The following is a 26,329-nucleotide window of genomic DNA, read 5'->3' as shown; positions in this document are numbered from 1 at the left end:
TCAAAAAAAAAAAAAAAAAGAAAAAAACTGTGTGATTAAGATGTGTTATATAATTTAATACATGCCAATATCAATTAATAGTTTTTTACTAACATAGATATGGATATGTGTGTGCCACAAAAATTATGAAACTGAGGAAAATACTTGAAAAGGTGGAGGCTGCATCAGGATTTACCTCTGAAGAAAAAGGTGACCATCTTAACTTACATGCATTAAACATAACTGAAGAGCATATTCACATGTCAAAGTATTAACTGAAATGTGTGTCTGTGTAGTTGGGGGGTTTTATTTTAAATTAGAAATTTCTTTCTACGTGATATATGGTTATCTTCCCTTTTTGTAAATTCTTCCTCTCTTCTAAAAGTGATTGATGATGTGGAATAATGAACTCCTTTAAGAAGCTGGCTGGTTCTAGTATACTAAATGCTTAAATAAAAAGTCCTTTCCTTTCCACCCAGCAATGATATTCTCAGTTGTTTCTCTCTTGTGGTGCAGAGTTGCATTGGGTTTTCTACATTTTCCCACTGAGTTTTCCTTGTTATAAAAGGAGTTAGAAAGCTGCTGACTAGGATTAAGTTTATAGTCAGGGATCAGTGTTTCAATCTCTTCCTAGCTAATGGGTTTACTCAAAGATTCACCACCTGACTTTGAACTTATCAGCAGCATACTGTAACCAGCTGTAATGTTTAGAGGCTTGCAGGAAAAAACAGGGCATACTTCAGATTGTACTCCACTTACCTTAAACCCCCCAAAAGAAATAACAGCTATTTCATTATGTGCGATCTGTTGCACCCTTTCAAATGTAATAAACTTACAACAAAATTGAAACATAATACTTGATTATAACTTTTAAATGTCTTTTGTGTTTTTCCTTTGTCAGGAAAACTTGAAAACTGTGCTTTTAATTGAAATAATATTGGGTGAATGAAACAGAATTCAGTATTAAAATATGACTGTTAGAAATAAAAAATAAAATGATTTAAAAATTTTGTCTGTGACTTATTTGATTTTTAAATTTTCTCCTAGATCCTGAGGAATTCTTGAATATCCTGTTTCATCATATTTTAAGGGTAGAACCTTTGCTAAAAATAAGGTAACCTTTAAATTGTTCTAGAAGCGTTGGAAAAATAGACAATTCTCATTTCCACTGCCATTGTTCAACAGACATGATTTCCAGAATGATTTCTTAATATTGTATTTGTTTAGGGTTCTTAATAGGCTAGGGGAATATCATGCAAGTTAATTTTATTTGTTGTCCTCGCCACAGTACCATAGTTTACTTGAAGATCAAATCCAATGTAAATTTGTACTATAATTTTTAACCTTAGCGATAAGTATTATTGCATATCATTTTCTTTTGATACTGTATATATATTTTCGTAATTTCAATTAATGAACCTTTTAAGAAAAAAAAATCTTATTCTAACTTAATCAGACACTTCAGGAACACTGTTTTCTGTCTACTCATCACTCAAAAAATTTAGTCTTAAATTAGCTTTCCTGTTCTTAGTTGTATAACTTTGTCTCCCCTCCCCACCCACCATGTTGAATGAAAGCCTTGTTTAATGTAGTAAAGCTCTTAATGAAATGTTCTAAATGACTGAACTTTCCAGGTAGTTTGAATGTTCTCAGTCTAAACAATGAACCTTTTTTACATTTTAGCTTGGGTTTCTCTGTTGAGAATCTTAGTGATATCCTATAGACTTCCCAAAAAGCTAAGCATAGACAAGTACTCTTCCTCATCTCTATGTCTTAAAGTGATATTGTTTGATGCCACTTTTGAATTGATGGGTGAGGAGAAGAGAGGAAGGGTGGACAGTGCCATGGCTGTGGTTTGATATTGTTTGGGAAGTTCTAATTAATGAAATGAGACATGATATATAACCATCAAGAGCTCATATTATCTCTTCAAAGATGATAATAGCCATATGTACACCTAAAAAATCCTAGAAAATGACCTAAAAAAGAATTCATAATTTGTCTACGTAAAATATCCATGGAAAAATCAATAGCATTTCTGTATACCTTCAAGCAGATATGAAAAAGTAATTTCATACTTCATGAAAGTATAAAATACCAAGAAATCAATTTTATTGAGATAGATTTTTTAAAGACTTATACAGAGCTAAAAGGGATTTGATTAATTAGTGAGAAAGATTGCATTCTGGGTAGGACAATTAAATAATTTAAAGATGATTACGTAATAATTTGCACACAAGCAAGATCTTAACATACTTCAGGAAAGTGGATTTAGAGTTCTCTACAAAATGAAGTGGGCCAAAATCTTGAAGAATGCTTTTAAAATAGATTTCTATTATAAGCTATGAAGGCAAAGCAATAGACTTTAAAATAGTGTGTGATACTAGCATAAGATTAGAAATATGGATCAATGGGGCCAGATAGAAAGCTCAGAAATAGAATTAACTGCATGTAGAATTTCAGTGTCTTATAAGTCAACTTTCAAACAGAAATGGGAAAGGAAAGATATGTTTAGTACATGATGTAGGAAACCTAGAAGGCACTGTGGGAGAAAAAAGTCAATTTGGTTTTTCATTTTAAAGAGATAAATTTCAGATGCTTCAAACAGTTGTTTTCATCCTCTTTACCCCCTTTTTTAGCCTACACACTTATGGAATGTAATACACACCCAGTAATAACATAGGTTGAATATTGCAGTGATCCTCAGAGCGGGTAGGGAGGGATCAGGGCATCTCTGAATATATCTCAGAGTCTGAATGCCTTGTGGGACTTGAAAGGGCCCTGGGAAGTTCTTACACCCCCTGAAGGGTACACTGTCCCCTTTACACCTGCAAACAACCTCTTCATATTGAGAATCACTTTTTAAAGATTATAAATATTCTAAGTTGGCTCTTTTTCCAGAGTAATTCTTCCCCTCCACTAGCGTTTCGTTTTGACAGACAGAGTCAGCAGATGCGACAAATAGGATGAGTACCTTAAAAAATCTGAAATAATTAGATAGTCTAAAAGAGACCATAAGATGTTCTTAAATGATTGAAGAGACAAAAGAACTAGATGCCAATGAAACGTAAAACAGATTTGATAAACAGAATCAAATAACCAAAGACAGAATCTCCAGAAATAGAAACTATATCATGATGTTACCTCATTGACGCAGTGTGCACAGCTAAAGAGAGAATTGCTCATTGGGAAGACAGAGCTGAAGAAAGTACCCAGAATGTTGCACAAAGGAATAAAGAGTTGGAAAACAAGAGAGCGAGCATAATACACATGGAAGATGGATTCTAACTGGAGTTCCAGAAGCAGATACTAGAGAGAATAGGGAAAAGGCAATGTTTCAACAGATAATAGCTGAAGAATTTTTAGAATTTTTGATAGACTGAAATTCTAAGAATAAAAATATTCAGAATTTCGGAGCAGGAAGAACCAGTACTAAATTACCATTCAGAGACCTACTATAGAATGTGCTTCAGTAAAACAAAACTGAGTTTAGAATAAAGGAGTGGGATGCAAGAAACAAGGGAAAGTCAAGAAATTAGTAAATTGTCTTCTCCATCCTCATTTCTGCCTCCTTTCTCTTAGTGTTTGCAATGCACTGCTCCGTTCAACGACCAGCCCTCCTCCCCTGCTGCCATTATTATGATTACAACTACTTAACCTCTACTACTTCCTGGTTTCTTATTTTCCTCTCTTATTTTTTTTTCCTGTAAACTGTTAATTTTCTATGCTTTTTGACTTTCACAGAAAAATTCTGGTCTTTTGTCATAGTCATCAACAACTGATTAAAACATTGGTATAGCGTAGCCTTCAGGTTTTTTGATTATCATCTGTTTGTATTTGCTGTGGGTCTCCAGAATCTCCTGTTTTGTTATCAGTTAAGTTTTGTTTATTTGGGGATGTAAGTTGCTTTGGGAAGCTGAGGATTTCTGTAGGCTGATCTCTGAATAGCTGAGTTTTTTTTTTTTTTTTAAGTGAAAACTATGTTAATATTTCCTGCTAAAAATCTTGAAATCTAGATATAAGTTTAGATATAAACAGTCTAACTTTATATCCAGAAATTGTGCTGAAAAGGTAAATAGTAAACTTAAGGATTATTAGTCCTTCTGGTACAGTTAGTCTTAAAGACTAATGCCATGCTATAGTAAAATATTTAGAAGGAAAGATGCTGAAAATATAAGAGTAACACTATGATTGGCATATGGTAGGTGCTTACTTGGTATTTGTTGAATAAACGAGTGACTATCAGCATGCTTTAGCGGAAAGAATGGTAAGCAGCAGTTAGGGCCTCTGGGTTCTGTACTCAGCTCTGCTTTTGACTTGCTGAGAAGTCATTCTCCTTCCCTAGATCTCAGCGTCTTCATTTTAGAAATGAAAAGTTTGGTCTAGAAGGTCTGCTAAGAATGTGTCACATCCAGGCACATAATAATTTATATTCAGGCATTAAATACAGTTTGCTGCTTTCTAGATTTGGGCAGTGAAATTGTACTAAGTGATTTACCTTTTGGTTAGTTCTGTTCACACAGTGCTTCTTGATTGGGATTATTATTCCATTATTATTTTCCTAATCACTAAGAGAACTTTCCAATCTAAAAACTAAACAAATCATGTATAAGGTCTTGTGCCTAAGCACATTTAATTATTTTATTCAAATCATTTATTTCCCTCTGTTGTTCTGACTATCCAAAGCTACACCATCAATTTTATGGTTTTTCTGTTCTCAAATACTGCTGGGACAACTTCACGTTTTGATTTAAGCATTTAATAAATAGGTTGTATGTATTTTTTTCTCTGCATGTTTTTAGATCAGCAGGTCAAAAGGTACAAGATTGTTACTTCTATCAAATTTTTATGGAAAAAAATGAGAAAGTTGGAGTTCCCACAATTCAGCAGTTGTTAGAATGGTCTTTCATCAACAGTAACCTGAAATTTGCAGAGGTTAGTGTTACTTGTCTGTGGCATTTTATATGAAAGTCTGTGGGAGTCTTAAGACTTTTGGTAGATTCAGTGTCTATTGATTTTAACTAGCTGAGAACAGTTTGAAACACAAACTGTTAAGAAACATAAATTTTAAAAAGTATGCAGTGTTTCAACTTTGCCTTTACAGAAAATGTCTTAGAATTAAGATTGAATTTTTTGGATTTCTGCTGCCAAAGAAAACACCAAGCTAATTTGCGTAACTTGAAAAATTTTAGGTCGTTTAAAGCAAAAGGAGACATGTTTTTTTAAATGCCATTTTACCCAAGCATATTACCCAAATATATCAAAATGTAGTGTGTACTTTTCCCCCTTCATTAAGAGACAAAATGTCTATAAATTCATTTATATTTGCCAAAGAACAAGTGATAGAAATGATTTTTCTTTTATTGTCTAAGAATCTCCATAATTTTAATAGTATATGCTTGTGGTTTATTTTGATTGTATTCATTTCTGAAATCATTTTTGATAAAACCTGAAAAGCCACAGTTATTTATTTGTTGAAATATAATGAGCAGTCTCCTTCTGTGATGATATTTTCTGTATCATATTTGCAAAAACAGCCTTTCCAAAACCTTTAATAAATATAAACCCAAATAAAATGCCATGATTTTATCTGAGACCCGAGATTATTGAACTTCGTAACCTCGAGGTGCTAGTGTGTCCCTGCGATCATGAGCCACTTGAAGACCTGTGGCTTGTTGGTGTCCTGTGTCCACAGCCCATGGTGACATATGGATCCTATTTCATAGGACACCAATATTAAGGCAGAACTCACTGTTTTGTTTGACAGCCATGACTATTTTGGTTTCATAGGGAAAAGTTTTTTTTAACACTTTGATTCTAAAAATATCCGTCTTTTTTATAGGCACCATCATGTCTGATTATTCAGATGCCTCGATTTGGAAAAGACTTTAAACTATTTAAAAAAATTTTTCCTTCTCTGGAATTAAATATAACCGATTTACTTGAAGACAGTAAGTATGAGATTTTTTTAGTTTGTTTTGTTGGTTTTGTGGAAATTGTCAGATAATTCCCATCAGTTGTGGGTTAGACTCTAACTGGACACAGTATTTCCCAAGGCAATTGAGTATCTGAAGAGCCTGGAAAATATGAAACCAGTCATTTTATTTCTAGGAATTTATTCTGAGAAAATAGAAATGAAAATAATTTGATATGCAAACATACTTATTATCATATGATTAAGAAATTAGAAACAACTTGAATATTAACCAGAGGAGTGTGTATCTAACAATTACACTACTGCCATTAAAATTCATGGTTTTGAAGACCAGTGTGTATGAAAATGGTCATGGTGTAATATTAAGTGGAAAGGTAAGTACATTGATATGTTCTACAAAAGGGGCCATATATATACACACACACACATATATACTTATGTAAATATTCAGATACGAAATTATTAGAGAAAATTCATAATCATATTGACAGTGGTTATCTCCTGCCAACTGAAATTGTAGATGCTTTTAGTTTTCTCCTTTATACTTTCTTGTATCTTTGAATTTTCATCAATGGGCATTTTATAATGAAGGGGAAAACACTCTAGGAGACACTATTTAGAAAAATTATTTGGTCTGATAAAATGTTTTTAAAGATATTTCAGATACTAACTGAGAGCTTAAGTGGATGGAAGAGAAAGAGACTTTTTTGAAGCCATGAACATTATCCTTTTTACAGGCTAACTTTTCTTTACATCTTCTTAATGAAAGAAAACATTTTTTAAAGCCCTCTTAACTTCCCTCCCCCTCCCCACATTTCAGCTCCCAGACAGTGCCGGATATGTGGAGGGCTTGCAATGTATGAGTGTAGAGAATGCTACGACGATCCGGACATCTCAGCTGGAAAAATCAAGCAGTTTTGTAAAACCTGCAACACTCAAGTGAGTTTCCCTTCACTTAATGGACTAACTTTTGTTGAACAGTAACTTATTTATAGTTGAAAACAGAATGCTGGTTTTGGAAAGTTTTTAAAATCATAATTAACAGTTAAAAATTCATAATAAAATTGTGTTGCTTTTGCCTTTTCTGTTTATTTGAGAGCTGTTGGTGAAGTACTTGATTACTATGAGTAAGGGATGCATTTAACAAGAGTAAGGAAGCCCATTCACTTGACACGTTGAGTTTCGCTCATCAATGACATGTTTGTTTTTGGGTGTTTTTGTTTTTGTTTTTTCAAGACTGAGTCTTGCTCTAATGCCCAGACTGGAGTGCAGTGGCATGATTTGGCTCACTGCAACCTCTGCCTTCCGGGTTCAAGCCATTATCCTGCCTCAGCCTCCCAAGTAGCTGGGATTACAGGTGCCCGCCACCACACCCAGCTAATTTTTGTATTTTTAACAGAGGCAGGGTTTCACCATCTTGGCCAGGCTGGTCTTGAACTCCTGACCTTGTGATCCACCCACCTCAACCTAATGATATTCTTTTCATGGTCCATTTTAGGTCCACCTTCATCCCAAGAGGCTGAATCATAAATATAACCCAGTGTCACTTCCCAAAGACTTACCTGACTGGGACTGGAGACACGGCTGCATCCCTTGCCAGAAGATGGAGTTATTTGCTGTTCTCTGCATAGAAACAAGCCACTATGTTGCTTTTGTGAAGTATGGGAAGGACGACTCCGCCTGGCTCTTCTTTGACAGCATGGCCGATCGGGATGGTACTGAAAATGCCTTTCTTCTGCATGTGGCACTGGGTTCTGGTTTGTAGTGGGGACGGTTCATAGTGGGATCACCTGTTCTGAGTGACATGATATTTTCTGAGAAAATCCTTTCAGGATTATTCTGGTGACAACAGTCTTATGTCTTGGATTGCATTAACAACCTTGCTAGCCGAACTAAGGAATAATATTATTGTGTGTGTGTGTGGTTTTTTTTTTTTCTTTTTTGAGATGGAGTCTCGCTCTGTTGCCCAGGCTGGAGTGCAGCGGCATGATCTTAGCTAACTGCAACCTCCACCTCTCAGGTTCAAGCAATCCTCCCACCTCAGCCTCCTGAGTAGCTGGTACTACAGGCATATGCCACCATGCCTGGCTAATTTTTTGTATTTTTAGTAGAGATGGGCTTTTGCCATTTTGCCCAGGCTGGTCTCAAATTCCTGGCCTCAAGTGATCCACCCTCCTTTTCCTCCCGAAGTGCTGGGCTTACAAGAGGAGCTGGTGCGCCCAACCTCATATTGTTGTGATATTTTGACATGCATATGCTCTTTTTTAAAAAAAGAATCCTAGAAGTCTTATTTCAGCCCTGAGGGATCTTATTTCCAGCTTTGTTGTCTTCCTTCAGGCCCCTCTCATTTTTGTAGGAGCCACGGTAGCTGTTTATTGAGCACCATTAAGTCATTCTGCCTAAATCCGGGCAAGATGGGGATTATTCCTGTTTTTCTGTTATTAAAGCTGAGGTTTAAGGTGCTTGAGGTCATGTAGTTTGTGTTTAACTCAGTCTTTCTGATCTCAGTGCTTATGTTTTTTATACTAAACCATGTTATCTTCCAGTTGCCAAAAGCTGACAGCAGAAGTAAACAAACATCCTCTTTAGAAAAGTAAAGCCTCTTTTGCATGTAGTATGTTTCTCCATGAGGTGGGGAATAGGCTGCACTTGCCAGGCCACTGTCTAGGATGCTTAATCATTATTTAACTAATGCTTAACGAATGCCAGGGGGGATAGTGGGTTGCAGGTAAGAAATGTTTGTTAAAGCAGCCCTGCCTCTCCCTATAAGGAGTTTGCAGGTTAAGACCAGGCCTGGGCAAGGTTGTGAGGTGTGACTCTCATGTTCCTTCATTCTTACACCCTATTTTTCCTTCAGCAGCTCTCTCAGGTCCAGCCCCCACGATCTTCTGGCGTGGCCCTCCAGTAGCCTAAGACATTCCCTGTGGCAGCCTCTTGAACAGAGGCCCAGGCCCTAGACCAAGAGTTCTCCACCTTTTCTTAGTTCTCTGATGCTTGAGGGATCCCAGCCCCATCTGTAGATGTGCCCCCAACCCAGTTAACATTTGTACTGAACAGCGTAGCGCAACAGCATAGGTTTGGAAAAGCCACTGAGCTAACCCAGAGGAGCCTTTCCTGGAATCTCTGAAGTCACACCCCAGAGCACCTTTATCGGGGCCTGGTCATGTGTCAGACAAACTCTTAGATTTGGGTAAGGATGTGTTTCAAGTGTAGGGAGCTACAATAGTGTTCATTTGACTAGATCTGTTCCTAATCGGACAGTCTCCTGGTGAAGTGTGCTGGGTGACTTGTGTCTGGGAGGAAATGAAATGTGAAGAACGGAGTGTTGTCTACATATGTATCGATAACGTGATTCCCTGAGTGACTACAGAGAGAAGTCTGGAAAGTAGGTTTGGGGCTTACCTCAGAATTCATGTGAACCAGGTTTATTTTACCAGGTTTATTCACTGTTGAACCCAGAATCCTTTCAGAAACCAAGAAATGAGAATATGTCAAGAATTAAAGAAGGCTTTCACTTCCAGAAATCAGAAGAAAAATAAAGGCTTTTAGAGCCTGAAATTAGCTTTTTGGAAATGATAGGATTGTAAAATCACTGGCAAAAGGGTTTAGAACTTGACTGCCCTATAAAGAGTTCTTCCTCTGTGCCATAGGTGGTCAGAACGGCTTCAACATTCCTCAAGTCACCCCATGCCCGGAAGTAGGAGAGTACTTGAAGATGTCTCTGGAAGACCTGCATTCCTTGGACTCCAGAAGAATCCAAGGCTGTGCGCGAAGACTGCTTTGTGATGCGTATATGTGCATGTACCAGAGTCCAACAATGAGTTTGTACAAATAACTGGGGTCATCGGGAGAGGCGAAGAAACTGAAGGCAGAGTCCTAACGTTGCATCTTATTCAAGCTGGCAGTTCTGTTCCACGTCCATTGCCGGCAATGGATGTCTTTGTGGTGATGATCCTTCAGAAAAGGATGCCTGTGTTTAAAAACAAATTGCTTTTGTGTCCCTGAAGTATTTAATAAGAAGCATTTTGCACTCTAGAAAGTATGTTTGTGTTGGTTTTTTAAGAAGTCTAAATGAAGTTATTAATACCTGAAGCTTTAAGTTAAGTGCATTGATCATATGATATTTTTGGAAGCATACAATTTTAATTGTGAAAGTTTAAAGCCTCTTTTAGTCCATTGAGAATGTAAATAAATGTGTCTTCTTTATGGACCAAGGATATGAAATCATTTTTCCTTTGTAGCTAACGGTTGCCTTGAGGAAGAAATAATTTGGTTTTATTAAGAGTCTACTCTCAATCCAGTTATTAAAGATGTACTGAGTTTGATTTGTTAATCCTTTCTATATACTGCTGATCCTTGCATGTCTACAATCTGCTCAGTTTTTCTGTGTTTCTGCAATAGTGGTCAGAAAAATACTTAAATTCCCTTAATGGTGTTGTTTTCTATTTGTTCTGGTTTTGAGAAAAATGAGTGATTCTGTCCCAAAATGTCCATTTTTGAAGTGATTTTCCTGGAGGATTAGGGTATTTAGCAGTTGAAGCTCTTCATTCATAGTAGTTACTGTCAGCTAACAGGTTTTTTTAAGGCTTTTAACTATTAATATTTTATGGAATGGGGCAAAGTAAATTGATGAAAGAATTGGAGTGATAAGTAAATAGTCCTATACAAACATACAGTCCATAAAAGGATGAATTTGGCGTATAGAATTATTACAATTTCCTGGAAGAGATGGATATTTAAACCTCTATTACTTTAGACAATATTGTCCAGAACTTAAGTTTGATCTGTCAGCCAGTACTCCCATTAAATTCAGTGTGGTTTCACTTGAGATAATCAGATATGTCATCGAAATGTTAGCAGCAGCTTCATCCTCCATCTGACTAAAGTAAGTAGAAATGGGATGTTTTGTTTAATAATAGCCATAGTGTGTGTTTAGACCACAGTGGATGTTGTAGACTAGGACCATAGATTATACATGTCAGTGCAGTGGAATGTGCATTCTCTGAGTGTTGTTTTGTGGTATCATTGTCTTTCCTGAATGACTTTCTAACTGTGCAGAAAGGCAGAAAAGTCATCATAAGTATATGGCATATGACTTTATAAAATATTTAATGTGAAAAAAGTGGAAAGAATCTTTACAAACCCTGCGATTACTTTTTTAAAGGCACTTTTGTTCTTTGGTTTTGTCATTCCATTTTGCTAATATTTACTAGCTTTATAAATTACAGTAAGGTACAAAACTCATCTTGTAATTTTTTCATTTTTGAAATGAAAAAGTACATATATTTTGCACAAGGTTTTATACTGCTAAGTGCTTGGTTGGGGTGGTGAGGTGATTATTAGATCAGGGGTGAGGCTGAGGGACTCTGGGTTTAGGGCTAGCCCTGCCCCCATCCCCCTTGTGTAAAATGAAGGGTGTGGGGTACAAGACTTGTAAGGCCTTTTCTAGCTCTGACCGCCTAGAAGTCCAGTCACCCTGTAATAAATACGTGTTGAATGCAGAAATGGATGAATGAGCTTGTCAATGTGATTTTAAAAAATTGACTACCTGGAGGAATGATTAGGAATCTAAATGGAGCCAGCCCTCGGTATCTGCAGGTTTCTCATCCGTGGATTCAACCAACTGCAAATGGACAATATGATTTTTTAAAAAATCCATATTTTTAAAAATCCGTAAATAAAATACGGATTTTGAAAATTCGTATCTGTATTGAACATGTACAGACTTTTTTCTTGTCATTATTTTCTGAACAATACAAGAACTCTTTATGTAGCATTTACATTTAGTAGGTATTATAAGTAATTTAGAGATGATTTAATTAAAATATATAGGAGGATGTGTGTCAGTTATATGCAAATTCTGTACCATTTTATATCAGGGAATTGAGCATCTTCAGATGTTGGTATCTGCAGGGATCCTGGAACCAAACCCCTGCAGATACTGAGGGCTGACGATCTAGGTGAGACTGGATTTAACAGTTGGAAAAAAAATAAATAAAGGAGAGAGAAGACAGTTCCTTTCCTGTAGAAATTAAAACGAAATACAAGTTGAGGAAGCTCTGCTACCCAGGCTGTCATGGTAGAGGACTTGAAGAAGACCTGTTTGGATGGACACCTGGTTTCAGGTGTGGAGACTGTCTTAATTGGGAGGGCCTCATCCATAAGTGATTTCTGGTGACATCTTCAGGTGGCGCTTGCCGTCTTTTTAACGTTACTTGGGGAGGGAGTGCTCATCAGGGGATGCCAGGGCCAGCTTTGGTGGTTCCTGGGGAGGCTGCGTCCTTCCCTGCTTCTGAGTATCATGAGGCAGCAGGAAGGTTCCCCCCGCACCTGTCCTGGCTCCCTCTGGGTAGCCCCTCCTGTTCCGCACTTCAGCACAGCCTGGATTCTCAGGAGGGACATAGTTGGAGCCAGGCTGCATGGCGCGGGGGCTGATGTGCCTGCTGGTTATTTAATTTTTAGCCTTAAGTTTTCTTCAATATTTTCCTGTTGACTTTTTAAAGGTTTTGGTTATCTTTTATTCCTTATCTACAATCAAGATGACAATATAATTGAATTATCTCATTTATAACATGGTTCATGATTCATGATTACAAGTAGAAAATATGTCATATTCCTCACCTCCAAATAAGTGTGTGTGTGTGTGTGCGCGTGTGTGTGCGTGCGCGCGGTGGAGAGGGAGAGAGTGGGGAAGGAGAGCAATGTTATCATATATAGAGAGGCTAAATGTGCCCCATCCCTCACTGTCAGCTTTATAAAGGAGTTAGACTCCATCCGCAGAAGAATGTTTTATAAGACTAGGAAAACACGTTGAAAACTAGGAAAAACAGCAACAAAAATCAACTAAATATGTTGTTACTGTTGCTAAGGATTTTCTCCTTAGAATAATTTAGGATTTTCAAAAATTGCTGTTTGCCAAATACTGTAGATAAATGGCCAGGTTCTTCCTATCCCTAGGATTCCTTTTTTTTTTTTTTTTCTTCACAGATTTTGAGAACAAGGGGGAGACATAGTATGGAAGATTAAGATTCCATTAATCTTACAGAACTGTGTTGTCACCCAAATTCCTGCTTGTTTGAACATGACATCTTCATAGATTCAGGATTCACTAACCTCTATAGCTGGATCTTGAAAATTATCTGGCCAGATAGTTTTGCATCTGCTTGGATGATTGTAGACTGAGATGTGAATGGAGGATAAAGTATTAGGCCTTCGCTGAGTGACTGCCAACCAAGAAGTATTTATTGGACACTTACTAGGTATCTAGGATTGTATCAGAGGGAATATGAGATGTGTCCCTGCCCTACCTAGTTTTGATGACAGAATATCTATTAAAGGCTACTTAGCTGAAGGGTAAGGGTGACAGGTGTAGGGGAAGCTTTGGGAGGTGGTGTGGTGTGATGGAAAAAGTGGCAGAGTAGGGACGAGAGACTTGCATTCTAGCCCTGTTTCTGTCACTTGTTCTGTACACTTAGACAACAGCTTGCCCTCTTGAGCTTTAGTTTCCTCCTCTGCATAATGAGAGGGTTAGACTACTGAATTTTATAGGAAAAAAAATACAAATTCCTGGGTCCCAGGCCATGCCTGCTGAATCCGACTGTTCAGGAAGAGGCCTAGGAAATCTGTGAGGGAAGGCTCCCCGGGGGAATCTCGTGACCAGCCAGGTATGAAATCTGCTAACTGGAAGATCTCAAAGGTTCCTTCACTTTTTGTGATTTTGTGATCATGTAACGTTACTGTATTATTCTACATAAACGTGGGTACTTGGATGTTTATCATACTGTTTCTCTGTGTTTACATACTAATTTATGTAAGAAATGCATTTTAGTCTGTGTACCTCAACCTGCTGTTTCCTAGAGGTGTTAGTAGTCTTTGAATACAAATAAGACTTAAGAGGATATTTGATGTTATTTACCTGGGTATTTTCTTTCCCTTTTATTTATTTAGAGGAAATTGAGATTCTAGGAGTCAAAAAAATGAAAACAAAATCCTTAGGCAAAGTTAAAGAAAAAAATTACATTATTTCTTACTATTTGCTACTTTATAATGAAAATTTTAAAATTATATGAGAAAATTTTTCTCTGGGATAACAAATCCTTGTCATAAAGTAAGAGGTCTTTTTAAAGTAGGTAGGCTATAAGGCCTGTAATTTAAAATAATACCCCTTTCTCTAGGGGTTGGTGCAATTCTCCATTAATGAAGATAATATTTGAATTCCTCAAAGCAGGGGAGGAGTCGGGGAGGAGAAAGGGATGTTAAAATGAAAACTCACGTGCAAAAGAGGAGGTGGAGGAAGAAGGAATGTAAACCCCTTAAAGCAGATGTGTGTGGGGCCATATGAAGGCCAGGATTCTGCGGGTGTCAGGGGATTTCCCCTCTTGACAGAGACTGGGGTTTTTAGACTGAGGCTTCCTACAGGGAGTTCGCATTGCACCTCTCCGTTCCCCTTTCAGACCTCTTTTTGGGGAGAAGAGATGGGAGGAGGGGAGAAAGACTGTTCATCTTATTCTCAATGCTGGAGCAGCTGAATGTTTTCTCTTGAGTCAGGATGCAGTGGCAACACATTAACCAGCCAGTGTGGCCAAGGATAGTGGAAGAGTGGGAAAGGAAGGTCTTCCTCCTCCCTGATCGTAGCATCCATCAGTCTCTGTAGCCAGGTTACTCAAGAACCCCATTTGATTTCCTGGCCCTTTGCCTTGGCAGTGATGGCATTTTTATTTCACTGTGTTTTAAAGTCTTCATTTATTTTTATAACATGGGTTAGGGAGAAGGGCCACTAATGGAGGGATTGTCCTTTCAAGCACCACAGCTTCAGATATAATTAGCACTTTTAAATACTGTCCACTTTAACTTAAACATTTCTAGAGGGAGTATATTGGAGACTCAACTGCCCTTGGTTTTAGTTTATAAAATGGCCTAGTACTGTGGAATTTTAATTTTAGAAAGTCTTAGCATCAGATCATAAACATTCATTAAAAGAACTCACATCCCATTTGAAACTTCCCAGGGGAGTTGCGATTCTTAGTAGATAGGTAGAAAGGGGCTCATTTTCTACGGCATTTCCCATTTCTAGTATCTTGTTCAGCATGTTTTATTTTTATTTTTTGTCTGCAGAACATCCTATATTTATGAGAACATTCTTTAAGAAGACCACCACATAGAATACCCCTTCCTATCAGCTCACTCTGATTTAGCCTTAATTTTGTTAAATTTTTTAGAGATGAATGAAGTGCTGCTGTGGAAAGAAATGTACATATACTATTTCTGTATCATTAAAATTACATTTTTATGGTTCCTTTTCCTGGATTTCTTTGGGAGAAGGGTTTTGGGTTATGGGAAAGCTGGAATTGGGTCTCTGCAACACTTTAAGTTTTTGCTGTGGTAAGATTTCTTTGAGGAAATGCTTTACCCGGCCGTATCTCTGTTTCTTGATCAGGCCTCTACCACCATCACAATTGCTTCAGAAAACCTCACACACTTACCCTGTTCTGGGAGATGTGCCAGTGGCATTATGGTGCTGTGTGGCTCCTTGATCTAGCCAAGTATTTCCGACCTCTGATGCTTGTTAAAACTCAGCTGCTCCAGCCTCCAAGCCACTCCAACCAGAAGCTGTCCCCCGCTGCTTCATTCCATCATCTATAAACATGAACCCAACACCGTTGACTAAGGAGCAGTGTGTCTCATTGTTTTTTCTTTTTTTTTTGAGATGGAGTCTCGCTTTGTCGCCCCAGTTGGAGTGCAGTGGTGTGATATTGGCTCACTGGAATGTCTTGTCTTTCAGGTTCCAGCGATTCTCCTGCCTCAGCCTCCCGAGTAGCTGGAATTATAGGCGTGTGCCACCATGCCCAGCTAATTTTTTGTGTTTTTAGTAGAGACAGGGTTTCACATGTTGACCAGGCTGGTCTCGAACTCCTGACTTTGAGTGATCTGCCTGCCTGGGCCTCCCAAAGTGCTGGGATTACAGGTGTGAGCCATCACGCCTGGCCAGTAGCGTGTCCCATCCTACTACAGCTGCCACAGAGGCAGTTAAATATTTTACTTTTTTGTGATGACCAGAGGAATGGTCACATGATGTACTATGGACTGAAATTCCTACTTTGGTCTTCTTTTAGGTAACAGATCAACCTTCCTTGGAAATTATTTGGAGTTTAAGTCACTTAATGTGCCATGATAGGAAAGCTAGAATGGTCTGAGTTTGTAATAGTGGTATTAACAGTACATTGAAGAACATTTCTGTTTCAGAACCCCATGGGTGGATATACATGCTGATATCCAAACAATGCTGTTCTGACAGCACTGCTCTTCCTTGTCAGAGTCAAGGGTTGGCACACTTTCTCATAGTCCCCACTCCTTGTGACTCTGGGTCTGTTAATGTGACGGTGACAGCACATTCCTTGTGCCCTTCTGCGGATCTGGACAGTTAAGTGAAAACAAGTCCTTGTCAGAAGAAAGCTGGCCTGGCTGAAAAGGAGGAGCCACTGGCCCTCCCCTAAGCCCCTTTTCCTGACTTGCTGAGGCATGTTCTCCCTCATTCTCACCTGAAGAACATGTGTGCACTGCCTTCGAGCAGCAGTTCTCCATTCAATCCTGGTTGCATGTTGAATTCACATAGGGAGATTTTAAAGACGCCAGTGCCTGTGTGCACCCCAGACCTATTGGAATCTGAAGATAGGGCCAGGAGTGGGTCCTTGTCAAAGCTCCGTATGCGTTTCTGTTTCAGAACCCCATGGGTGGATATACATGCTGATGGCCAAACAATGCTGTTCTGACAGCACTGCTCTTCCTTGTCACATTCAAGGGTTGGCACACTTTCTCATAGTCCCCACTCCTTGTGACTCTGTGCAGCCAGGATTGGGAACAAATTGTCAGGAGGAATGGAGTTTTCTGAGGGAGACAGAATCAACTTGGCATTCCCTGGTGGAACATTCTGCCCTCGAGAAAGAGAATGTGGATATGAACAAGCTCCTCGGGGGAAAGTAGAAAATGTATTGTAAAGCTACCAGCCCAGTCCCTTAAGGAAGAGCCCAAGGAACATATGAGGAATGTGTTCCAGAGGCGGGACAGATAATTTAGAAGTAGGATGAAAATTTCACTATTTGTGAAGAGGACATAAAGATATCCTTAAAGGGGCATGATGACGGTGCTATTCTCTTTGTTTAGGAAATATTTCAGAGATAAACCTCAAATGTATAAAAAGAAAAGAGAGAGCTCACCAAGTTGATTAGGGAAGAAAGGAGGTAGGAGAATTCTTGGGGAGGGACTGTTTTGGGGCAAGTTTTCGAGCTTGTCTTCGCGCTGAACTGTGGGCAGTCAGGTCTCCGTGGGCTGCCAGCTTCGGTAGACCCCTTGGAGTGTGGATTTGATTGGAGAGGAGGTAGATTCTGAGGTCTAATTAGAGTAATTAGATGAGTGGAGACTGAAAGGGATATGATAAGAATAGTGTAATTCACCCAGCAGGCTGACCCTTATTACAAAAGTGTGACTGAAATTTGCAAGTTGCGTCCACTCTTCTGACTGTACCACTTTACTAGAAGTTAATGAAAACCTTTAAATTCTGTGTGTGAAGTCACCTTACAAATAACACACAAACCTGTTTTCACACCCAATATGGCCTTTTCCAAAGTAAGTAGTTTGAAGTTACACTGGGGTTTGAAGAGTTGGCGAAGTTGACTGTACTGGAGATGCCTTCCTGAGTCCCTCTCCTCCAGCCCTCCCCAACTTTAGCAGACTTTGGAAGCGACCCCTCAGGCCTTGCCTTGCAGGTTCTATTTGGTGGCAGGCAGGACTCAGCAGCCTGCAGTAAATGCAGTCAGGCCTCAGGCCATGAAGAGTGACTTCTTAGCCGTGCCTTCTTATTGGCTCCAGAGAGGCGAGGATACTCCTGGGTTAGCGCGTGGCGGGGCGATGACATTGGAATATATTGTGTTTTAAACAAATGTGTATTTTGTTGGGTCTGGCCATCTCTGCAAACTTCAGATTGTTTTGTTCCGACGTATTTCTGAACTGTGCCCTGTAGGTCGCCCACTGGGGGTGGGATGGGCCACTGCAGGTTGGAAGGACTAAGTGCATTTTCAGGTTTCTGTTCAGAGGTCACCTCCCTAAAGAGGCCTTCACAGACCACATTAGCCGGGGCGTGCTGGCAAATGTTTAACAACCAACTCTTGGGGGCTGAGAGGCAACCCTGTTTGTAGCCTCTGCTCATTTGGTGGTATAAATACCCCCACCACGGCCAATTGCAAGCTACCAAAATGACACCTTTGAAGGAACTAGGGAAGACTTACATAGTGGGATTAACACAAGTACATAGCGTTTCCACCATACAGATACAATAAATACCTGTGCACGAACCACGGTGTCAGACAGCAGCCTATGAACCAAACCAGCTCAGCACCTGATTTTATGAACCACATTTGATTGGAACACAGTCATGATCATTTATCTAAGTACAGGCTGAATATCCCTTATCTGAAATGTTTGAGACCAGAAGTGTTTCAGGTTTCAGATGTTTTTGGATTTGGGAATATTTGCAGTACCGGATGAGCATCCCTAATCCAGAAATCCAAAATCCAAAATGCTCCAACAAGCGTTTTCTTTGAGTGTCATGTTGGTGCTCAAGAAGTTTTGGATTTTGGAGCATTTCAGATATTTGGATTAGGGAGCATTTAAGATTTTCAGATTAGAGATGTTCAGTCTATATTATCAATGCTTTTGTGCTACAATGGCTGAGTCAAATAGTTTTGACTGAACCCTTATGGCTCACACAGTCATTAAATGGCCCTTCCCAGAAACAGTTTGCTTACCTTTGGCATAGAAAATGGTAAAATGTAAAATAGTTAGGAAGTAATGAGTTGTGAGTATTTGTTACCTTTGTTTTAAATATAATTTCATTTTAAGTTTATATAATTTGGTAGTTTAATAATTCGATAATAGATCCATCCAAGAACTGACTCGCAAAATTCCTGAAAATTTTATAACGGGCTCTTGTGAGCCATGGATGCCAGCTCCAGTTTACTTCTGCCATCATCTCAAACGCACCTACGGGCACTTATAGACTCCTGCGCGCTTCATTTTCTCCACAGCACTGATCCCCTGGCCGCATGGCTCATCGTGGGCTCCTCAGGACTTCCCATAGTCCCTTCAATTGTCTTTCCTTACCACCTTGATGAGTGCCTGGCACAAACCTCCCGCCTCAGCCTCCTGAGTAGTTGGGACTGCAGGTACACACCACCACGCAAGCTGACTTTTTACATTTTTGTAGGGCGGGGCTTTCACTATGTTGTCCAGGCTGTTTCAGCCTTTTATTCGTAGAAGCCCCACTCACTATTGTCCTTGTGCTCAGAATTAGATCACTGTCCCCATTTCTTTCGAGAAAGCACAAGACATCTCCGTCTCTAGTTCCCCACATAATGCTTCCTCTCAGCAGTGGAGACATCGTAGAACTCCCCTCCTCGGGCTTTGATGAACTTTGAATGAAACCATGCACGGAAAGTGCTTATCACAGTGCCTGGCACTCCGTAGCCCCTCAGTAAACAGCAGCCACCAGTGGCAGCAGCAGCAGCATTAGTACTAACATCGTAAACATGAACTTGAGAGACAGGGTGCAAAGTCTAATCAGCAGGTCTCTTTCTGCCTCTCATCTCCCTCCACGATCCTATTTTGAGGCACACTCTTGAGTCTTTAGATGGTTTTCTGAGATTGAGATTTTCGCAGGCATCTTGTCCTCCTGAGTGCAGCAGCACCATCTTGTGGTCATTACTGGTTATGGCGCTGTCCCAGATCTCAGCTTCCGAACTCCGAGCGGCAACCAGAACCCAGGCTTGGGAGGCAGCAGGGATTTTTGAAAGCCAATGTGGCAGTCGGGGCAACACACTAGATTACACACTACATCCAAGACGGATTAAGTTTCCTCTGAGTCATTTCGGGACAGCTGCTTAGTTAAGTTGACCATTTCTGTTTGGGGCTGTCCTCTCTCATAATGGGCTCTGTCTTGCCCTTTCTCTGTATCTGCGGCTCCCTCTGTCTTGAGCTTTCAGGCATCTTCTACAAACGGGGTTTAAAATGAGCTAGCGCCATCTACTGGGCGAATGTCGTAAGGTCGGTTGTGAGGTCCTGAAATCTGCAAAGGAATGAATGAATTACAAATCTGTGGCTTTACTGGGGGAATGTCGGTCTGATGTCCCCTCCCTTTATTAGCGACCCTTTCTCGGTGTAAGCCTCATATCTACTGTGCTAACTTTAGTACAGGTTACTTTGTCAGGATCCTAGTATGAAAACCAACCGCACTGTCTTCAGTGCTTCCCAGAGAGGGAGGGGTCTTTGGACCAGCCTGCGTGGTAGTCATCCAGGGGCCTTTAAGAATGCAGGCTCTGGCTGGGCGTGGTGGCGCTCACCTGTAATTCCAGCACTTTGAGAGGCTGAGGCGGGCAGGGCTTGGGGCCAGGAGTTTAAGACCAGCCTGGGCAACACAGCAAGACCTTGTCTCTACAAAAAATAATAATAACAATAAAAACTAGACAGGTGTAATGACGCACGCCTGTAGTCCTAGCTACTTGGGAGGCTGAGGCGTAAGCATCACTTGAGCCCAGGAATTGGAGGCTGTAGTGAGCTATGATCACACCACTGCACTTCAGCCTGGGCGACAGAGCAAGACTCTGTCTCTAAAAAAGAGAATTTGGTCTTGGAGGCCCTGTGCAAAACCTACAGCATCAAGATCTCAGGGAGGGCCCTGGAATGTGCATTTTGAATACTTCCCCCTTTCCCCACCAAGAGAATCGGGCACACGCTGAAGTGTGAGAACCACTGCCATTATGGAGAAGAGGCTTCCCGCCCCGCTCACCCGCCACTCTAGAAATCCAGAGAAGAGATTCCACTTGGATTAAGACTTGCATAAGTGGGGAGTTGAGTCCAGTCTTTCTCCCCCACTGCAAGACCCTGTTGCGGTGACATGTAATAATAATAAAAAGACTTGCATGAACTCCTTTCTGTGCAAATGAGAGCGAGCATCTCTCACAAAGCCACAGTGCCCCTGTCGCTCATTTTATGTGTGGATTCAGTGATAACAGACCCAAAGTCCTGGGACCAGCACCTGGCACACCATGGGGGCTCAAATGGGTCACTACTGCTGCTGTTACCTGTGTGAGGCCGGCTGGAGGCCTCCTCAGCATTCCTCACGCCCTCCCATCCACCTCTGCTTGGGAGGTGAGGGAAAATGGTTTACACTTTCATACCCACGCTCGGCCTGCCACCTCGGGCTCTTCTCCCAGAGCAGGGCTCACTTCAAACAAAGCACACAGCTGTGTTGGAAAGATTCCAGTACTGAGGTCACCCCCTTCCTGGGTGGTGCCTCTCTGAGCCTCAGTTTCCCCATTCCTAATACAGAGAATTGTATTAGAGTCTGCACTGTCCCTTCCAGCTCTGACGTTCAGGGCGGCTCAGGGCTTTGGAAGCCCCTGCCCCATGTGGCACTTCCGTGGTGTCTGGGTCTGGTGTATGCAGAGACCCCTCCTCAGAATGCTGATTCCTCTTGCTTTGGTTTTTTCTCTACCTGCTACCCCTAACCAATTTTGCACAAATTGTGAGTCATGTAGGTGCTTGTTTTTCAAAAGCCTTCATGTTTTGCGTACCTCATGCCCAGCAATTCTGTTGCTAGGAAATTTTTCTAAGGCAATCATGATCACAGATGTGCCCAAGATTAGCCATCAGACTCCAAGCAGCACTGCTTATAAGGGGGGCCACACTTGAAAAAGTTAAATGTGCAGGACCGTACAAATGATGGTACAGCTAGACTATACCATAACCATTAACCATGTGCAGTCATTAATGATTCTTCTGGAATGTAATTTTTTTAAGGACATGAGCAAAATTTCACAATAGATTAGGTGAAAAAAGTGGATTATTAAAAACCTATGTATCATAATAGATCTAATTTCGTGTATACAAAAATTTGTGGCTGGGCATGGTGGTTCATCCCTGTAATCCCAGCACCTTGGGAGGCTGAGGTGGGCGGATTACCTGGGGCCAGGAGTTTGAGACCAGCCGGACCAATATGGTGAAACCTCGTCTCTACTAAAAATAAATAAATTAGCTGGGCTGTGGTGGCATGCCTGTAATCGCAGCTACTCAGGAGGCTGAGGCAGGAGAATTGCTTAAACCCAGAAGGCAGATGTTGCAGTGAGCTGAGATTGCGCCACTGGACTCCAGCCTGGGTGACAGAGGGAGACCCTGTCTCAATAAATAAATAAATACATAAATAAATAATTGTGCAGGTACTGAAAAGTTTGTCTGCAGGGAATACGCTGATTCCTGAGGTGACAGTGAGTGCAGATAACTTTCATGTTTGTGTTTTTTTCTTGTCAGTATTATCTAAATTAAAACCTGTGGTTGACTGAATGGCAGGATGTGTAGGGAGGATGATCAGGAAGGGGCCATTAATCGGTAGGAGAGAACGGACACCAGAAAGGGTGTGGGCTGTCAATCAAATACTGTTGAGGTGTTTGGGAGTGTGGAATGGTCACCTCCGAGGTCATCTGCATGATAAAGACCCACGTGGACTTCCACCAGTTTTGAATAGAGACCTGGCCATCCTGGGAAGTAAAAGACTGTCTGGAAGGGCTGTGGCTGGGCCCCTGGAGATCAGAGGCTTTCATGGCTCCCTGGAGGGAGTGCATTGCAGCTGGCATGGAGGGTGAGGCTGCCAAGAGCTCACCACATCAAAGGGGTGGGCGTGGCAGTGGGGGGCTCTGGGGTGCACCAACGGTTTCGATCAAAACAGAAGCCATCTCCAGATCAGGAGGAGCATTCTGTGTGGCGGGGGTCCTGTAGAGGATAGTATACGGCATAAATGTCAGGATCACACTCGGGAGACTGAGGCAGCTGAGCCAGGAGGCGAGGAAGAAAGAGGAAGACTATATTCTGTCCAGTTGGTATAAAAATCAGACTCAGCCAGCATCGCCCTCTGCTCTATGTTCAGCCCTCCAGGTAGCCGCCTAGAAAATCTTTTCACACCCATTGTCCCACCCTCTGAGTAGACAGAATGGAGAGTTTTATTTCACAGCTGGAGAAACTAGGGCTAAAGGAGCTCGATGATCTCACTGGGGTTACTTGCGAATCAGACCTATGCTGTGGGACTGTCCCGCAGGACGAGAGCAGCAGCTAGGAGTGACCATGGGGAGCCCCCTTGCCCTATAGGTAAATGCCATCACCCTTTCCCAGCCTCAGATGATAGGGGTTCCGGGACAGAGGGACACCTTGAACATAGGGTGCTGTGGAGAGTGGCGCGTGCCTGGAACATGCTGTGTGGACAGAGGAGGTGGGAGAGAGGAGGTGGTTTGGGCTAAGACGAAGAGCAACTGTGGGAGGGACTGCGTTCTGGAGACCCCAGAGCAGGGGACGAGGAAGAAATTGATCAAGCAATCCTCCCAGCTCCACCTCCCAAAGTCTTGGGATTACAGGCATGAGCCACTGTGCCTGGCCTACCTGGAGTGTGGTGTGTCTGCGCTCTGGGCCTCAGTTTCCCCACTTGGTGAACATTGGGCCCTGTGTTAGGTACTTCCGATATATGCTCTCTTATTCTTGTGAGAACCTCATTCCCAATTATCTGATGAGAAAGCTGAGGCTCAGGCAGAGCCAGTGCCTCTACTGGCCTGGCATTGGCTCTAAAAATGAGGAGTGGGAGGAGGGCAGGTGGGTCCAAGATGATTCCCTCAGCTCCTGCCTGCTTCTGCGGTCTCTCTGGAGGTGGCTGCAAGGCTCTGCCGGGCCCCGGCACTGTCCCCTCCACTAGGGAGCAGTTGGCAGGGTTCCCACTGTTCAGTCAGGTAAGGGCCTGCTGCTCTTTGATGTGGCCTGTGTTTGGTGCCCATTCTCTAGCCCAGAGTGCCAAGACAGCATGCCATCTACCCTGCCTGGGAGGGCGGCCTTGTGCTCAGCTTAAATTTTATTTCCTCCAGCCCCTGGTAGCCCCTTCACCCCTGCCAGCCTATCTGCTGTGGGCGCAGCTCCAGTTCTGTCACATTCTGCCCATGTCCAGGGCTACGCACAGAGCCGCAGTGCCGGTGGGGAGGGGCGCTGCCAGGGGAGGCCCAGAATCTAGACCCTGGATGACCCTGGGGAAGCATGGGCTGCTCCCTTTTCCTTTCTTTCTTTGTTATTGAGATGCATCTTGTTATCCTAAAGGGCACTGGGCCCCTGTATAGGGCTCATGGAAATTTACATTTCCACACGCCTTTGCAGCCATACATCAGGTCAGCCGGGGGACCCTTCCCAGCACCTCCAACGCTCCTTCTGCTCCCGCAAGTCAAGTTACTTCCCTGCACCAGTGATCACCACTATTTTGATTTCCGTCATTGTAGATCCCTGTTATCAGGTTTTGAACTTATCTAAGGAGAGTCATGGATCGTGCACACTTCAGGTAGTGTCTGACGTCATGCTGTGTGCATCCTGTGGGCTGTGTCTGTTGTATATGTCCGTGATTCTACTTCATAGCTATGTGCTGTCTTATGTAAATACACCATCGTTTATTTATGGTTCTCCTGCTGATGGAAAGGGGCATTGCTGACAGTTCGGGGCTACTACACATGACACCACTGTGATCCTTCTTGAGTTGCTGGATTTTAGCTTTAGGAGAGACAGCTACAGCCTTTTCCAAAGTGTACACTCCTTCCTTCTTTTATTATTATTTTTTAACCAACTCCACTGAGGTATAATTTACATACAGTAACACACACATTTTTTAAGTAAACAGTTAGATGAGTTTTGACACATTCATGAATTTATTTTTTATGAGACCAAGGTCTTACTATGTTGCCCAGGCTAGTCTCAAACTCCTGGACTCAAGCGATCCTCCTGCCTCACCCTCCCAAGTATCTGGGACTACAGGCATGCACCACCATGCCCAGCCAATTTAAGAAAATTTTGTGGAGTTGGGGATCTTGTTATGTTGCCTAGCCTGGTGTTGAATTCCTGACCTCAAGTGATCCTCCTGCCTGGGTGTCCCGAAGCTCTATTACAGGCATAAGCAACCACACCAGGACCTGACAAACTTTCTTTTAGTGTTGAAGTTCAGTGACTTGGAGTAGTCACCTCCAGCTCAAGGTGCATGTGCCTGCATGTTCCTTCCTTTTTTTGATAAAACCCAGGTTCAGTTGGGTGTGGTGGCTCATGCCTGTAATCCCAGCACTTTGGGAGGCTGAGGCGGGTGGATCACGAGGTCAGGAGATCGAGACCATCCTGGCTAACACGGTGAAACCCCGTCTGTACTAAAAATACAAAAAATTAGCCAGGCGTAGTGTCAGGCACCTGTAGTCCCAGTTACTTTGGAGGCTGAGGCAGGAGAATGGCGTGAACCCGGGAGGCGGAGCTTCCAGCGAGCTGAGATCGTGCCATGCACTCCAGCCTGGGTGACAGAGCAAGACTCCGTCTCAAAAAAAAAAAAAAAAAAAAACAAACAAAAAAAAACCCCAGGCTCAGCACAGGGTGGAGAAAGAGACTGAAAGTCGGCCCAGAAAGCAGTGTAGAAAGCTAGTCTGGACTACCATTAGTATCAGGGACCTCAGTCACCGGAGCCATTGAGATGGGTCCACCCCTTCTTTCTCTCTCTCTTTTTCTTTCTTTGTTTAGTTCATTAGCAACAGGGTCTGTCTCACTATGTTGCCCAGGCTGGAACACCTGGGCTCAAGCAACCCTCCCATCTCAGCCTCCCAGGCCCAGTTCAACCTTTCTTTTTAAAGTTGGAGAATTTTCTAAAGTTTTCCAACTTTAAAGGCTGTTGTCTAGTGAGGCAGGGCTGCACCCAGGGGCAGAGTTAGAGGCAGAGCTGGAATAGAACCCCAGCATGGGAAGTCTGTGTTCACGGGGCCATTTCACCCTGGGACATTGTAGAGCAGCCCGAGGCTCTGACTAAGGAGGCCCAGCACCTGGGGCTGGCGCTTGGTCTGATCTCTGCAGGCTTTCCTGGGTGGAGAGGAGTCTCTTCCTGCCATGCGCACCAGGCCTTCCCTAAGTGACTCAAACACCAGCCTTCCTTGGGCTTCCTGGGCTGTGAGGATTCCACAGTCTGGCAGGGCTAGTGGCCTCAGCCGCACACTCTGAAGCCAAGAGGGCTCTAGTTCCTGATTCTACCCTGTCCCTTAGCAGCTCCCCAGTGCTCTTCCAGGCCTTAGGCCTGACCATCCCCACCTCTCCCTCCTCGCCAACCTGCCACCTCCTGCCTCAGGTTGACACACTCAGGAAGAATTCAAGCCTGTCCCTATATAAACGCCATATTCCCAGGCACTTGCCTGGGTAGAGACGAAGTCTCAGCTCACTGCTAGGGGATCCTGAGGTGCCCACGGTCCCCACACCCCTCCAGGAGTCCTTGCATTTGTGCAGTGCTTTAGACTCATCTGTTGGCTCAGCAGTGGGGCCCCAGAGGGTGAA

The 26,329-nt window shown here is 42.1% G+C and overlaps 1 protein-coding gene across 8 annotated transcripts in view; it reads left to right on the top strand.

Annotated features, from left to right (window-relative positions):
- Positions 1-15,209, top strand: part of CYLD (CYLD lysine 63 deubiquitinase) — a 60,192-nt gene extending 44,983 nt beyond the window's left edge. For 6 of the 8 annotated variants that reach the window (XM_009196415.4, XM_009196417.4, XM_017953351.3 and 3 more), the window contains 7 exons: positions 98-189; positions 1,027-1,093; positions 4,782-4,914; positions 5,822-5,930; positions 6,735-6,853; positions 7,413-7,629; positions 9,565-15,209. In XM_009196415.4, coding sequence (XP_009194679.1) covers positions 98-189; positions 1,027-1,093; positions 4,782-4,914; positions 5,822-5,930; positions 6,735-6,853; positions 7,413-7,629; positions 9,565-9,749 — 922 coding nt within the window. In that variant the 3' untranslated portion in view covers positions 9,750-15,209. The remainder of the gene's footprint in view (positions 1-97; positions 190-1,026; positions 1,094-4,781; positions 4,915-5,821; positions 5,931-6,734; positions 6,854-7,412; positions 7,630-9,564) is intronic. The other 2 variants (XM_003916866.5, XM_003916867.5) reach the window with 1 other exon arrangement.
- Positions 15,210-26,329: the final 11,120 nt, after the last annotated feature.

Source organism: Papio anubis, chromosome 18, assembly GCF_008728515.1.
Source record: "Papio anubis isolate 15944 chromosome 18, Panubis1.0, whole genome shotgun sequence".
NCBI lineage: Eukaryota > Metazoa > Chordata > Mammalia > Primates > Cercopithecidae > Papio > Papio anubis.
The sequence above is the reverse complement of the archived record's forward strand: the minus strand, read 5'-3'. Positions and strand labels throughout refer to the sequence as shown.